Here is a 16,786-nt window from a genome sequence, read left to right as displayed (position 1 = left end):
CGATTGGAGTTGCGAGAAATTTGTCAAATCTGCTATTTCTGCCGGTTGTATAATCATAAAGAAGAAGGAAATTGCGAATGCGTATAGCTTAATAGAAGTTGTGAAAGGCACAGCTGGTTATAAAGTTTGTTAGCGGAATTATGATCTGAAACGTAGTAGTTCTGAGCACCGATTTTTTATTACACGTAGTTATGACATGGAAAGAGAGATATGCACTTTGAATTTGTTTTCTATAGCTGTGATCTAGAAAAAGAGTAACTAACTAAAATTTATTCTTACTACAGATCCCTTATAAAGAGTGTTTAACTAGTATTGCTATGATATAGATATGATCTATAAAGTATAACTGCAACTACACATTGACCAAGCATGTGTAAGACGCGTTTAATATCCAAGAAGACACGTGTCCGACTTTACCCGCGTCAATTATTCGTAGATTACGTCATACAAGACTATATACACGCGCGCATTTATGCTCTTTTACTACAAGAGGTACAAATGCAAAGTTTCGCGCACAGCTATTTTAATAAGATATCGCGCTCCCTTCGAGACAATGCAAAATATTAAAAGGTCTCACCCTCCTGACCGGGGTAAATTGAGCGCGAAAAGTTAGTGCGATAACGTGCGGCATTTCGCGAAAGAGAGCAGCGGAAGAATGCGTTAATCCGTCGTTCTCTCGTCGTCCCATCGGGCCGCGTTATTAAAATAGCGAAAGAGCTGCGAGATGCGACGAGATACAAATCGACGATAAAAGACCACCGCGAATGACGGAAGGAGGGAGAGAGGAACTTGCGCGCGCAAAATATTTTAATAAAGCCGTATCCGCGAATATTATTGCGCGTCGTCATCCTCGACAGGCCGCAAAACGATACGCGAGGAACGTAACGAATTAAACATCTCGCCAGCAATTGGATGCAATTATTTGGCCTCGTTGAAAATGCAATTTACTGGGGCATTAACGAGGGATTATGCGAAAGCGAGCGCGTGCAAAACGCCGAATGCGCAATTCGAGCACTTTATTTCGCCCTCGCACTCACGCACTCACGCACGTATATATACGTAGGAGTACGTACGGTTAATCCCGCGAGTCTTCTATGATTTAGCGATACCTCCCCGTTGTCGACTTTATTAATTCAACCAGTTATTTGCCATATTCTCCTATCCCTCTCTTCATTCTTCCTCGTGTCCTTTCTCTCTCTCCTCGTGTTCGTCCGTTATTCCGGGTACGCGCACGAATTTCACGAGTAGCGGTATTACCGGCCGCATCATTTATTCAGCCAACAGCCAGACGCTGGACGCACATCGTCGAGGTCTGCAGCGAGATTTGCCATGCAAAATAATCGAGTCGAATAAGACCGCATTCGTTCGAGAGAGGAGATCTCGACTGCATCTGATCGAACGTTTCATTATATTTTTTTAGAATTATAATATATGTAGAAAATAAAAAAAAAAATTGTTTTCTTACAAAGAAGCGCTGCAACAACTCGTAGAAATTTCTCGACAAACTAGAATCCGTTTTTTTTTTTTACATTCGCGTGTAATGCATATGATATACGCAATCAGAGTGACTTTGCTCGTTACACGCCAGTCCACCACGTGGACAAACACTTGAGCGATCCTCTCTCTCTTTCGGCATGCATATCGGATTCGAACGGGACGTCGTTCTCCATCGCCCACGCGAATGGCGAATTAAAGTCGCGTATCGATCGGAGGGAGGACGAGCTGCTGCTGGACGGAGTGAGAAATCGAGCGGAGTAGCAGTCGTCCGGATGCTCGCGGCTGGTCTGGTTCTAAGATTACGATCATAACGAAAAAGCTCTTCTCGCTCCCATTGGAGATGCCAGAGCCCTCCGTTTCTCTTTCCCCTTTCTCTCTTACTCGCTCTCTTTTTCTTCCCGTCCCGACTCGACTCGAGAGACTTGTCCGCCTTCTCTTCCTCTCTATCGACTGCTCTCCACGACTCTTTCACGACGTATGAGAATGTCCGGCGACGCGGCCGCATCGCATAGAGAGTATTGCGCGGCATGCATTATGGAACACGAGCGAGCAACGACTCTGCCGGAAAAATTGCGGACACGCGAGAGACGGACGCGATCTGCAAAACGACTACCTCTCTCATCCATCCCATTTACGGAGCGGAGGCAGTGTTTCCCAATTTATTATATATACGCTGGAATCCTTTGGAACGTCATAGAGCTCGTAATTACGCGACGTCGAGGAAAGAAACCCGAGTATTTCTCTCTTTTCCTGTCTGGCTCTTGCGCGTATATATTCCGGTTCATCGATTTATGTATCGATTCATATAGATATATGTTATATAGAAGAACGATACTAAAGCATATTTTAAATTTTGACAATTTGATATCACTCTTGCTAAATGTACATTTTAATTATCGTGATATTATATTGAGATTTTAAAATGTTTTAAAATCGTATTTAAAATTTTTTATTATCTACTTTTTTTATCTTGATCTAGGTCGATTTACTTTTATAAGAAAACTGCATTGCAATTGATCAAGTTTGAATAAATAAAATTATGGCGTAAGAAAATAAAAATTATTGTTTCCGCTTTCGTTCCATCAGGGATTCCAGAGTATCCTGATGGATCGCATCATTTGGGAAACACTGACATAGAGATATGTACGAACCGATCTACGCATTATCAACCTGACTACTTTCGGTCAATCCTCGCGGTACTCGTCGTGGAAGATTGCTTTTCTATATCCCATCTTGCCGGTTACGACTGCTTTCCACTTTACGAGAAACGAGAGAAAGAGAGATCTCTATAATGTAGATGCGGCAAACTCGACACCGTCCAATCGCGATCGCATAAACATAAGCAATTCGTTTTCTGCAAAAACGAATTCCCAATGAGAGCGGATTATGCCTTTTCTTAAAAATCGTATTATTATATAAATATTATAGATGTCAAAATATTTCATACGCAAAATATCGTATGAAAATTAAATTTGCATATTGCCCATATTGTAAAATATGTATATTAAATATTAATTACACCCATATTTAATTAGCCAAATATTTTTTTATATAATAACCACAATAATAACTCACAAATATTTTATGGAATTAAATATTATAAAATATCATAATAATTAAATTCATATTTCAAAGTTTATATTAATCATGTATTAATTACATATACACACCTTTTCCATTACCAAAATATTTTATAATCAATGAAATATTTAATCGATAATAAAACAAAATAAAACGGCATCTCGTAACATGTATCATATTATTACCAAAATAAAAGTATGAGAGAAAACGTCAATTTTTTTTATATCTTTGCTCGAATAATTTCATCACAACTATCTTTCGGCCTTTAGAAAAATCTATGTGATATACCGCATTATATATAATCTCGCTGTGAAATGAAAATTCATAACACGATGGCATTGTGCGGCCGGCGCCGAAATAAAAATGGAAGCACATTCGCGAGGTGTTCCTTTGACGTCCTAATATGCGACGAAAAGCGCAAAGCAGCCGGCTGATAAATCTATGCGGGATAACTGGAGAATAATGGGCGAAGCGAAATGAATGTTTCGCGTCGTGGTCGGTAAAAATGCGGTAAAAAGCTTGCGCGATACGACGAACGGGCGCCCTTCCCTTTTCTCGTTGATTCAGTTCGCTCGCTTCGCGAAAGAGATACGGCGAAAGGAAAAAAGAGAAACGGGATAAAAAAAAGACAGAAAAAAATAAAGAAGAACCGACGTACCCGCCATGTTGTAAAGAACCGGGCCAGAAACTGTCAACGGCCGCGTAACGCGCTGATGAAAGGGTGGATAGCGTGTAATCCCCTTCGCGTCCGGTCCCCGAAGAGGGTCCGCGGCGTTCCCGGATGCGCGACTAACGACGTTTTAAATTTAAAAATGCCCGAGAATAATCCGCGTGGCTCCGCCACGAAAATTTCCGCGGAAATCGCGCAAATTAGATTACGACGCCCGGACCTTCGCGGCTATCTCTCGCTCCTCTCTCTCTTTCTCTCTCTTTAGCGTGTCGGCGTCTCTCTCCGAATGACGTCTTGCTATTCAAAGAGCCACCCCCGCCATATATATATGGTATTAAGTCCGAACTATTATGATGGTGTTCGATTTAACCGCAGTGCGGACAGTTCATGATATATCCGAGGGAAGTTTGCGGATCCGGATTTTGCAGGCGCGAAATTAAATAGCGAGAGCCGAAGTTGCGTGATCATTAGCGCAAAACGTATATAGCGTTCCTTTCATTAAAGTAATGACACAATCGTACAGTTTACGTAGTATACCTACGTTGAACTGATCTCGAGTAGAGAGAATCACATCATGTTAATAATTAAAAAATAATGAATATTATTTTTCTCAGCGACAACACATCTTATTTATCAAAAGGCTAGATTTTTTCTCACAGTAATTAAAGATTAAATATACCCCACGAAAGTCGAATACATAATTGAGTAATCTACTCACCTTTTTTTACGAAAAAAAAGAGACACATAGACACAATGTAATTATAGCTGGTGGTATAAATGGCGAGCGCATTTATTTTATAGTCGGGCAAAAATTCTTCGTCGCGATGGAGGATGGGCAGCATCAGGATAATGAGCAAGTTACGGGAACCGTATTTTCGCGGAAAAATTACGTAAGGCAATCGCCTCCGCGGGCGATCAAGTCCTCGATGTTCACCGAGTGTCGTGCAAAATGAGGAGAACGCATAATGACAGGCTGCCGGCTTTAGTGGGCATGATTGATAACTATCCGATGCGCCGATCGAAACGGGAGAGCCATTACTTATCTCCCGAATGACTACCATTAAGCGCGTTCCATCGCCGATGCTGGCGTGCCAGGGCGGACTTTACAATATTCAAAGAGGGGAACTCCACTCGATCAGTAGCACGGAAATAATTATTCTCGATTACTCTCGCCCCCTCCGGGTACTTTGCGTACACAAGAGCGGGACGCTGGTGCGGTTGATTTAAATATCAGTGAGCTTTAATGCAAATACTTTACGCGGTAACTATTTGCAGCTCTCTCTCTGTATGGAATGCGTCCGATTAACAGAGATGTATCAACGTTTCCTTATCAAAATGTAATAAACGACGATACGTGATAAATTTCATGAAAAAAATTTTGCTGTGAAATTATTTGAGAAATAAGAAATAGTGAAAATTAAAATCTTTCAGAGAAAGCTTAATAAATTTCAAATAATCTTTATTTTTCGATAAAAAAAAATCTAAGGAGCTGTGACTTTTACACATAACTTTCTCGAAGAATAATGATTACTATCTTCTCGAACGCATTCTATACGAATCGTCATTTAAAATCATAAATGTTATACTTGTTCATAATTACAACCTGCGATTCGTGCGTATTTTAACGCGGTTGGAAACAAAATAAGCAGGAGGAAGGTTCGCTGGCAACCGCAGAGGAAACCAGATATTACTCGATGCATTGTAAAAAGACTCACCTGAAGGTGGACCTGACCGTTGTTATCGACCCAACCGATGACCATGTCAGTCCCGGCGCGGCCGTCGTCCTTCGTGAAACCGAGTCCGACGTAGCCGAGGGTCTTCACTTGGATCTCGAATGTAACGTCCCTCTCGCCGGGCGTCCACAGCACCAAGAAATTGTTGTCGAGCACAGCGCTGTGCTTCCATTCGACGGAGACGACACCGCTGATGAGGAGGTGGAGAAGGAGAAGCGAACCGACCGCAGTCTTCATCTTTCCACGCGGTACCGCTCAAAACATCTGAAACAGGAGCGACGCATACCTGAGGCAACTGTCTTATTTACAGAGGTAATTTATGCTACTTAGAGATGTAATCCGCCTAATGGATTAGGGCAGGAGAAATAATGTTTGTTCGTATAATGTATCTTGCATTACGAGGTAAGATACTCTCTGAGCTTCCACAAATTCGTATAAATTAAACGAGAACTTATGCAAGTGGTATAAGAGAGGATGAAATATAATTTATTCTTCGACAGAATAAAGTGAGAGAAAAATATAATTACCGGATGCTTAAAATTTTTGCGTTAGCAACAACAGAAATGTTTCATAAATACCTTCTACCATTCTTTAGTAACTATAAATATTCTTTCGTAACATCGGACTTTACTCTTTGAAAATGGGGAGCAATAATATAATGCCAAATGAAGGAAGAACAATATCTACGACGCGGTGCAGTTGGTTGCATTTTCAAAGGCAACAAAATCGTTGAATTTTCAGACGCGCTCGAGCAATATTGAACATGCTATACCCCGGTATTTTCTTCCGATATGGTCGACGGTCGTGTATGTGTTTTGTGTCACTATTGTTGCCCATTATTATTGGTGGAACGAGTGGTTTCAGAGCTATCCACTGTGTTTAAAGCGCAAATGATGATACAGGTGTGCATATGTGCACACCTTCCTCTACATCGTCTCTCGCAACTTGTGCGTAGTTAGTATTTTATCATTCTCATCCGATATACTGTTGAGACGACATTCGGATAACGACTACAAATATATAGGATTAGTAACGTATAAATCTCGTAAATCTATAACAAACTTTTACGTGAGCGAAGAGTATTAAGAGCAGGTGTATTGAATAAACTAAATAAAAAAAATAAAAAAAACAAGTTTAAAAAATTTCAAGTTAGACTCGTTTCGACCGTCAACAGAGAATAACGCTGATATTTATAGCACGGAAACATATCTGTTGAGTAAACTCGACCGCTGTCATTTTTTTAAGCAGCAATACTCATCAATAACGATCAACGTCACGGTTAATTTATCCTCCGCGTCGCTGCTTCGCGGTGCATTTTCAAGAATCGAACGGGGCGAGCTTTAATAGATCGACATTCAACGAAGACATTATCGCCGATTCCCTCGGCAAAATCGGTATTGGCCTCTTTATAGACGATAGCGCGTTTTATTTCCATCGGGCGAAGGTAGAATAACGACTTTGAGAAGGGGGAAGGAGGGGAAGAAATTAAGTTTCCGGCAGGATAAATCCGCAAACAAAGAGAAATCGTCGTTTCATTGCGCACGTGTCTCGAGGAAAGAGGAAAAAAAAGGGATGGGCCGCGGATTGAGGTCGGCGGGATAACCAGCCGCGCTACCGTTTATTTTGCATTTTCAGCAATCAGGCACGTCCCGCGAAAGAAGAAAAAAAAAGAGTCAATTTGTACTTGCGGAGTAAGCGCTTCGCGCGCCGAGCACGACCGAGTTAAGGGCGAGATTGCCGTTGGAGCGGAGAGGCAGCAACTGCGAGTAACTCCTCGAGATCGCAGGTGCAGCTAAAATAACGCGCACACGCCGAGAATTTTTTTGTAGCGAAATTTATTCGATTGAAAATATCGGATACGCGCTATTCGGACGTTTCAATAAATTGGTAAAAATGGGAAATATCGGTGCGCGCAGTTTGCGCGAATGGCCCGAGATACAGGGTGTGTGTCTGTGTTCAACGAGACTATAGTACCCCTTTACGAAACTTCAGGATTGTTGAAATATATTTTAATGACGATATTCGAAACGTATCGAATTCTTTGATAAACTTCGAATCGAAAATTGGGAGAGGTAACTTGGTGAAAATTTTTAAGTGTTTCCTATTAACGTTGACTGAAGAAGTTGGATGCACGTTGTACGTCAACGTAATGTCAAATAATTTTACATGAGTTATAATTAAATGTTGACGACGGTTCTGTCACAGTTCAATTTGATGTCCATAAGAATATCTCTTGAGAATCCAACTTTGTAAATAAGTATTTAATAATGCGCTGTTAATTATTACAAAAAAAGACGATCAAAATTATCATATTAAATATAAATGGAAAAAAGGGAATTGGAGTTGTATAGTTTTACAAAAAAAGAAATCCACGTAGCACTTTTCCACCGCGAATGTTCTATCAATATTTGTTACACACTTTGTAATTCGTTCGGTACAGCCACTTTTTCGGCGATTTTTCGCGTCGAGAGTAGAGACGAGCGAGCTAGCGAAAACGCGCTTCATCGAGATCATAGATCAACCGAAGTGCGGTGACAGAAATACGAAATGCCGATCGCGTGCACCTGCGTATCGCACGTGCTGCCTGGGGGAGGTTTAGCCACCGGAGCAGAGAGAGAGAGATTGACCGCGGATCTGCAAACGATCGTTTCAATTAACGGCGACAATGACGCAACGCGTATCGCCGCAAATAGTAAGTCAATCCGGCGTGTATACGCGTGGAAATCATCGACGAGTTCGGCACCAAACATCGGCCGCGCCGATTTAATCCCCCGCGAACGCGCGGTCCGAGCTTGATGTTTGTCGTGGCGAATAGTATTTACGACGAATTGTACAATGAGATTAACAAGATGCACTTTACGCGAGCGAATCTATACGCTTTAAACAATATGTAACTGTCCGATAATAACATAATATTGAACATTTGATTTTTTGATGCTGGATGATTAATAATTGACATTTGATTCAGCACATATATTTATATATAATAAACTAATAAAATATATCTTGAATAATTACTTTTCTTAAAAATCAAATCTATCTATAAATATAAATTTTTGCATAAATTGGAATTTTAATTTACGTAAAATTATGAGAGATGACTTGGAAATTTTGTCATTAATAATAATGAGGACAAAACGCTATTCATCATTTTTATAATCTTTAAAGAACATGTAGGATACGGCGTTCAGATTAAGGAGCATCGTGTGATGTAAGAGGGGTCAAGATAGGGGGCATTGCCGACAGCTTGATTTACGGTACCGGTAATTGCGAAATTAAAACCGATCGATTCAATCAAGCAATAACGGGATATGCAATGCGCGCATCAGGAGAGAGCGCGACGTTATACGCGGAAATAATTGAACGCGTCGAACTTGCATACAAAGGAGAAGTGTCGGCTAATCCCGCCGATTAACAAAACCCAGGTATCGGCAATTGGATGCGTAACACAGGCATAAACGCGAATTCCAACTAATCGACATGAATTAAACATCTGATCGAACCGTTGTAATGCCCTAATTTTAAAGACGAATTACAGTGTACAAATTGATAATAATTTTATTGGAAATTACGTTCGTCATTTCGAGAAGAAAAATCTCTCGACGAGGAAGATTGGTGAACAGATTCTACCAAGGAGTTCAATTTATATTGCATGTTTTATTGTCCAGTTTTCCAAAAAAAGAATTGTGGTTCAAATGCAAAATTTATTATGAAAGATTCTAATTTTTTTATCAATAGCTATTTAGCACTTTTAAATCATTGTAATAGATATTATATACATTAAATAAATGTTTTTTTTTATTATGTTTATATTTATAATATTTTAATTTTACTCTCATGCTATATTAAATAAAATTTAGCTATTTTAAAATTGTATTAATTATATGTTTTTTATATATCACATAAAATGTCACTTCAAACATTTTACCAACTCAAAAACATAACTAGAACTTATTTTTATTAGAATAACTGAAACTATGTGGCAAAGAATTACCTTCCTGTAAAAGTTTCGCTATTGTTCCGCGAACTGTCACAGTTAAAAAAAAAGACGTTCCTGCGCAGAATGGTTTTTCTTTCCGCGGAATAGCATAAATCTACGGCGCATAGCGCATTGTCACCGCGTAACTTCTCCTCCGTTTAATCCTCTTTGGCTTATCCAATGACTATCTGTCGCCGCCAAACGATCGGTGGCCCGAAAACAATCGACGCAATTAACAGTAGCCAGCGCGTGCAACGCGAGAAACGTCCCGCCGACGTGATGCATCGGTCGCAGCAGCTGCCGAAATCGCTCGAGTGTAACGGACTCGAAGCGTCGACTCGAATTGAGAGGACACAGAGCGGCGGAGGATGCATCCAAAAGGATGGCGAACACCAAGCGCAAACGGGGACGGAGCGACGAGGGAGAGAATGACGCTCGGGCGCAGCCCCGAAGAGGGTGGAGCACACGCGGGTACGGTTTGATTTGCGGCGTGTCGTTCAGTCGATTGCTCTCCAATTGCGCCCCGGCACCAGCGGCATCAACCTGGCACGGTTTCCCCTTATACGGGGTGCACCGCTAAGGTTCGCATCAAACTTGGAAAGTGGACTTTCTACGATAAATTCGCGCAAGATTGTTCGTAACTTTCTAATCTTGTACGTATTAAATGTATGAACTACATTGCATGTAAGATCCGGTTAATATCGAGCTCGCTTTTATGACATTGAGTAAGAGATAAACATTATTTTTTATTACGTACAAAATAATTTTAAAAGGTTGAGCAATAAATCAATAGCTTCCTTAGAAATAAAATTTAAAAAAATATCCAAAGAGAATTATCTCGTCGCGTCGATTATCACAAAAATACAATTCAAATGAGAGAAAAATTATTTTTAAAACAATTTTTATTTTCTAAATAAAGATAATTTTGGGGGAAAATATGCAATGTAAGTTTGATGTAAACTTGCGAAACACCTCGTATATTTACCGATGCCAGAGCAACGAGATACGATGCCATGGAGGGCCACTGTACGAGGATGATAAACCATCCCCTCGGCTGGTGCAAACTTCTCTCCAAGATAAATAAATCGAGAGCCGCTCTCGCGAAAACGACGCAAATCGAAATGTTGGTAGCCCGGTAAATCGACGTGTCGCATGTACGGAGGCGTGAATGGGCGAGTTGGCAAATAATGAGCGTTCGATCAGGTGCGAGGGACCTATTGGGATCAAGGGTCTCACGCGTGTACAAATTCACACATATATAATGCAACATTGTGCGTCTGTATCGGTGCACAAGTATAATACATCGATCGGTTTCGCTCGCTTCATATTACATTCCTTCAGTCTCTGATCACGAAAATGCAATGATCTAAATTTTCATCCCTATATATTATTAATTACCGAATTTTATGGTTCCTGCGTATAATTATAAATTGATGATTATTTAGTAAAATATTCAATTGCATCTCTAACGCGCGTCTATAATTTTCTAAATTAATTCCAAATATAAAAATGTGTGAAACGCATTGACATGTAAAGTATTGAAAGTTATGAGTTTGTTTTCAATGTTTATTTGCAGGATCATTGAAAAAGATGATACTATATAAGATTAACTCTGACTCACTGAAGCTCCAAAAATACATAAAATTGAGAAATTGCTATCTACATTTTTGCTCGTGCACAAAACACCAGATATATTTTACATCTAGTACATACATTCAGGTTTGAAGACGCCTTGATTTAGCAGAATTTTATTTTTCGCCTTAGAGCGTCGAAGAGCGATTCGCACACATATGTTAAGCCAGATCGTATTCTCTCACAAAATAGATCCAGACATGCGAGTACAATCGTCGATTGGTGCGATTCCGTGTCGCGCGTCGTTACCCCGCGTTGATTTACTTGTTTACTGGCGCGCCGGTATATTGATTTATCCGAAAGAAAAGCGCATCGCGTCGTTTCCAAAGTCGTCGTTGTATGCAAAAACGGTGGCCGCGATGTATATGCAGCGGCACCGGGGAACAAATAAAGCACGATATCGCCGACAAATGTCAAAAGCAAAACTTGGATTTAGTCGCTCACGCGCGCGTGTACATGTATGTGTATATGTGTGTGCATGTTGCATGTAGATGGGTAGAGGGGCTGCGCTCGGAATTTCACATAAATTTTAACGCGCCCGAACCTCTCGCCCAGTCTACTAGTATTGGAAATATCGCCTCGTCCGACGTATTTACGCGATCAATAAGTGTCCCCAAACATTGTATCTATATACATATATGTATATCGTCTCAATTCTTGCGAGACAATAACAAATTTTCAAATTTTAAATAAACTTAATATAATAATATATTAATAAACGAGATAATAGAATATAGATGGTAACAGAAATTATAAGTTTTCCTTTTTTTGTGTTTGACAGCAACGCACTTAGCTGGAAAGAATCGATATACATGTGAAATTTTATATCGAATGACTGTCAAAAGCCTATTGAATTTTTCAAGTCACTAAGCAGCGGACGCGCAAGGTCGACGAACTAATATCGAGCGCGCATCCTCGAGTATGCACACGACTGCATCCCATCCATCAGGCTGACATCGGACCTCTTCAGGTGTCAAAGGAAAAAAAAAAAAAAATAGAATAGGTATATATACAAGCCGACATTGCGGGCACATCGAACGTACCAATTAACGCCCGTAAAATCGTTCGATGTGGTGTGAAGATGTCTGGGACGCGATCCAAATTGCGTTATTATCGCGATCCGGAGTCTGAAACGCATTTACGGATGATGATCGGGCTGAACGACAAGCGGAGATGGCGGATTAATAGAATGAGCGCGTCATTCGCGCGTGGAAATAACGGATTCAGTGAAGGATTGACACATATGTTAATATTCCAGTATGGCTTTTCGTCATTCTCCTTTTTAATTGTTGCATTTTACGTGCGACAAATTATCACGACTATAAATATGCAAGCCTAGCAAGCTTTTTAGCTTCAATTACGATCTATATTTCGGAAATAATATCTAAATTTTAAAACTTAAAAAGAATATATTGCGCTCGACTTTTAAAATATTGCCGACGACATACATACATACACCTAACCTAACCTAACCTTGCTTCGGGAGAATTGTTTTTCGCGCGCGGAAAGATATATCCGTTTCAAAATTACCAATTCAAATTTCCGCAACGTCAAGCTGACGAGAACGTACGTTGTTATAGCAATATATATTCTATCTTTCCTCGGATATACATCTCGGATATATGAGAATGAAGGATTAATTCCTAGCGTACGTACATGATACGCGCGAGACACATCTCTTTTCTCGTTCGATTAGTTAAAAAAAATCCTTAAATAAAAAAAGAAAGAAAGAAAGGAAAAATAAGCGGCTTTATCCGTTACGACAGCTACAAATAAGAGTACATACGTGATGTTGTGCTGGATAGGATTGTGCTGGAACTTGGCGCTCCGTTTAATATAACAGTGTGCTCTTGCTAATCGCGACGGTGCATGTGACGACGCACGGAAGGAGTCACGTGAGCCAATATGGCGGGAATGCGCGCGATGACGTAAGGAGTCACGTGAGCGATATCGCGGGAGCGCGCGAACCATCGAACGCATTAATAAAATAAGCTTTACCGACCAAACGCACGAAAACCTGCTCGCAAGCGGCAATTTCTTTTCATATTTAATCGATTTTTAACGACTGAAACTTAATACTACTATAAGTCCTGATTGCATATCAATGAACGCGAGTTTTCTCTTTACTACATCTTTATTTCATCAACTCGAGATTCGATAAAAATTATTTATACAAATGCATGCGTTGAATAAATCACGTGGTTATAAAAATTTTATGAAAATTTAAATATATTTTCTGTGTATGTGGAAAGCAATCTTAAATTTATTTGAATTGAATACATTTGCAAATGTAACTGCGGGACTATCATAAAAAAAAGAATAAGTCAACTAATTTAAATACCGTCGATGTATTTCGATACAGATGTGTGCAAAAGAAAGCTTTTTGATTTTTTCATGTACGTTTAACTTTGTTAGGGAAGGGCAAAAATAGGTCACAGTATCGATTAAAAAAAGCATTAACATTATCGTTGCTTTTACATGCATCAAGATTAATATAGCTCTCTATACGGGAAAAAATAGAAAGTTAAAATTCAGTCAATAATGAACAGATATCATACACACCAATAGAATAATAAGATTGTATAATTTAAATTTTTTTAAAAGCCTGGTTCTGATTTTGTAAAAAAAGAAATCGTGTGAAACTACATTACATATATCAATTTTTCCATGTGTATTTTTTATATTTATAAAATAAACTTTTAATATAAAATTTAATAAGTTCTCGTTATGATATGTATATTTTTCTACATAAAATATAATATAGAGTCTAAAAAATAGTATTCTAAATTTCATACATTTTATGATTTTAAAGAAAATAAACAGATAAGAAAACAAAAACTTTGTAGTCAAATACTACGTTATCTATAATGCACAAGAAATAATCATGCCAATCTTCTAATTAATTATTACGGTATCGTAATATCCAGTTAATTGCTATAATTGTTTAAGAGACTAATGAAGCTAAAGCAAATATACATTAATGATTTTACATTAATCGATATTAATACGATGCCGATCGTCGTTACGCACAATGAATAATCTACCTAGCTTATTCTAATTGCAAATGAGAGTGTATTTCATGTATAATCGTCGCAGTAATTTAGTGGCTTAGTTGATATAACGATTTGTTAATTGTCATTGAACACATCATTATATTATAACCAGCGATGCATAGCAAACAACGTAAACAACGTCAGAAGTTTGAAATTCCAAGGATTTTTATATCCATCGATTAATACACACAAGATCTAGTAGGTCTCGAATCGTAATTTTTTTCCTTAATATCTAGCAGTAATTGATTTTTGTTGATCATTGTATAAAACATTATTATATAAAATAAATTGTGCTGCATTATTTTTTAAAATAAATACTGTCATAAAAATCGTTCAAAGTTCAGTATAACTATGTGTCTTTCCATTGCACCCCTAAAGATATATAACAACAAATTAAAATATATTGCAATAAATTTCATTATAAAAATTTTAAAACGCATTGAGATAAAATCTTTTTTTATTATTTAATTTTAAATTTGTAAGAAAATTTTAAATTATAATTCTAAGTTAAATTAAAATTTTTTGGATATAATATCAAAATTTTCGATAAGAATAAATTATATTCCTATGCTAATATAATTAATTATAATACAACTAGTTATAATATAATTACGATAATTTACGATTAAAATATCATTAACACAAAATGTTGTAAGATTTAAGAATAAAATAATTCGACTGTATCTGCGAAAAAATATGTATCGTTTTACGATTATTGTGACAAGTTAGTGCGCTGTTGTTGCAGCATTGTGTTGCTAATGGTGACCAAACACGTAACGTTATCGAGCGAAAAGAGTGGTGAAAAAAGTAGCTGGTAGGCGATTATATCATCGTGAAATATTTTAGCCGCGTCGAGATATATATATAAACACACATCGAATATCAGATAGGAATGTTGAAAACGTCGCGCATTTGTATTCATTAACTCAGATTTAATCACCGCCTCTGTGATTTAAATAATTATCGCAATCGGGATTCATTGTCAATGGGGTTCTGATCGAATAATTTTTCTATCATTGTGATTCCATTTTCTCGTTCGCTTTTTAGGAAGCTTCGTTAATTTACTTGCACTAGAATCGAAAAACTATATTTCACATATATTTAATAACTTTATCAATGATCCTAAGATTTAATACGTGTTCGTATATTGATATTTTTCATATTGTTACATTCAATATATTTTGAAAAATATCAATATAGAAATCTTTTGAGAGAAAACAGACTCATTCTCTCGGTCTGTTTCTAATAAATTTTGTATATCTATTTTCGTATAAATTTTTCTCTCTTCTTGACCACTTAAATATCCGCCAATTCAATGAATTTTTTTTTTTTAAAGAAAAATAATAAACGACCAGGACTTTTTCATATGGTTCGTGCTATTCGCGGTTTAAAAATGTCCATACCGAATAAGTTCGCGAAATCGTGGTATTCATAATGCACTAAGTGTAAAGTTTGTATCGAAGCTGCGCGAGGCGAGCGACTCTGTGAGAGCAGTGTGCGGAAAGATAAACTTCAAAAAGTTAAAAGTAACTCTGAGAAAGAAAAGGAGATGGAACGTGGGAGGAAAACTGGGAACAAAAAAAAAGGGATATACCGCTTACAGGAGGAAGAGAGAAATTTATCGTATATAGACGGAGACTCATTTAGAATGAATAAAAATATACAATTGAAGAAATTAGATGTATATAAAGAAACATAATTAGTAAACAGATTATCAAAAAAATTCATGAATGCACTAATATAACTATATAAATATATAATTAACTATAATTTTTGTTTGTGATTAGTGATTTGCAATATTAATGTAAATTTACTTTACAATAATATAAATAATTAACATAAATAATTAAAATCACGTAATATCATGTATTAAAATATTTGATTATTTCTCTATAAATAATTCAATTGGAATTATATTAATTTTGGCGATTATCTCAATTTTCAAGTGCTTCAGAGAAAAAATATTACAAAAATACTTGTCATTTTCTCACTTATCAATCAATATACACAAGATCATACATTCTACTTGTTATTCCACAGTTCGCTTCTCACTATATTAAAAAGCACATCGATATTACTAAGAAAAATGCGATCGTTCAAGTCCCCTTTGTCGCGCTTACTCAGGATAAAGACGTTAATTATGACACTTAGCCAATTAGCTCCCTGAAAAATGACGAGAGAATCTCGATCTCGGTGATGCCGATTAACGCGAGCTTGTCAAAAGTATAGCGAGAGAGAGAAGACCTTCGTGATTCACTTCCTTCTTCCTCGCGCGTTCTCGACTTTCCCACAATTCGCTTCGCGTCCGCTCGGAGGATTTAATTACATTTCTATGGACCCAGGGCAAATGAGGGAATAATGAGCGAGGAGTCTTCGGGCCTCGAGAAGCCTCGACTCGGGTCTTGCAGACACGCTTGGTATTCATAATTGGTTATTTAGCTCGCAGAAGACCGTAAAGGTAATCTAACTTCTTTTAACCCACGTAAAGAGAAGAAAAGAAGATGAAAAGGAGAGACGAAGACAGATTTCCATTTATATATTGCGCGCTCCGGACAAGCCGCCTTTACACCACCAGTCATAATTATCTATATTTATGAATCCTTATCAGTCGACAGCTAGGAAAACATAAATATCTATTGTA

At 37.9% G+C, this 16,786-nt stretch overlaps 1 protein-coding gene across 3 annotated transcripts in view; it reads right to left on the bottom strand.

Annotated features, from left to right (window-relative positions):
- Positions 1 to 16,786, bottom strand: part of Olf413 (DBH like monooxygenase olf413) — a 263,489-nt gene that overhangs the window by 88,755 nt on the left and 157,948 nt on the right. For 2 of the 3 annotated variants that reach the window (XM_083035221.1, XM_083035222.1), the window contains one exon: positions 5,464 to 5,745. In XM_083035221.1, the coding sequence (XP_082891347.1) occupies positions 5,464 to 5,718 (255 nt within the window). In that variant the 5' untranslated portion in view covers positions 5,719 to 5,745. Of the gene's footprint in view, positions 1 to 5,463; positions 5,746 to 12,878; positions 12,938 to 16,786 lie in introns of those variants that run through there. The other variant, XM_083035223.1, reaches the window with a different exon arrangement.

Source organism: Prenolepis imparis, unplaced genomic scaffold (assembly GCF_030444845.1).
Source record: "Prenolepis imparis isolate NDT839.2.m4 unplaced genomic scaffold, iyPreImpa1.0 SCAF_4, whole genome shotgun sequence".
NCBI lineage: Eukaryota > Metazoa > Arthropoda > Insecta > Hymenoptera > Formicidae > Prenolepis > Prenolepis imparis.
The sequence above is the reverse complement of the archived record's forward strand: the minus strand, read 5'-3'. Positions and strand labels throughout refer to the sequence as shown.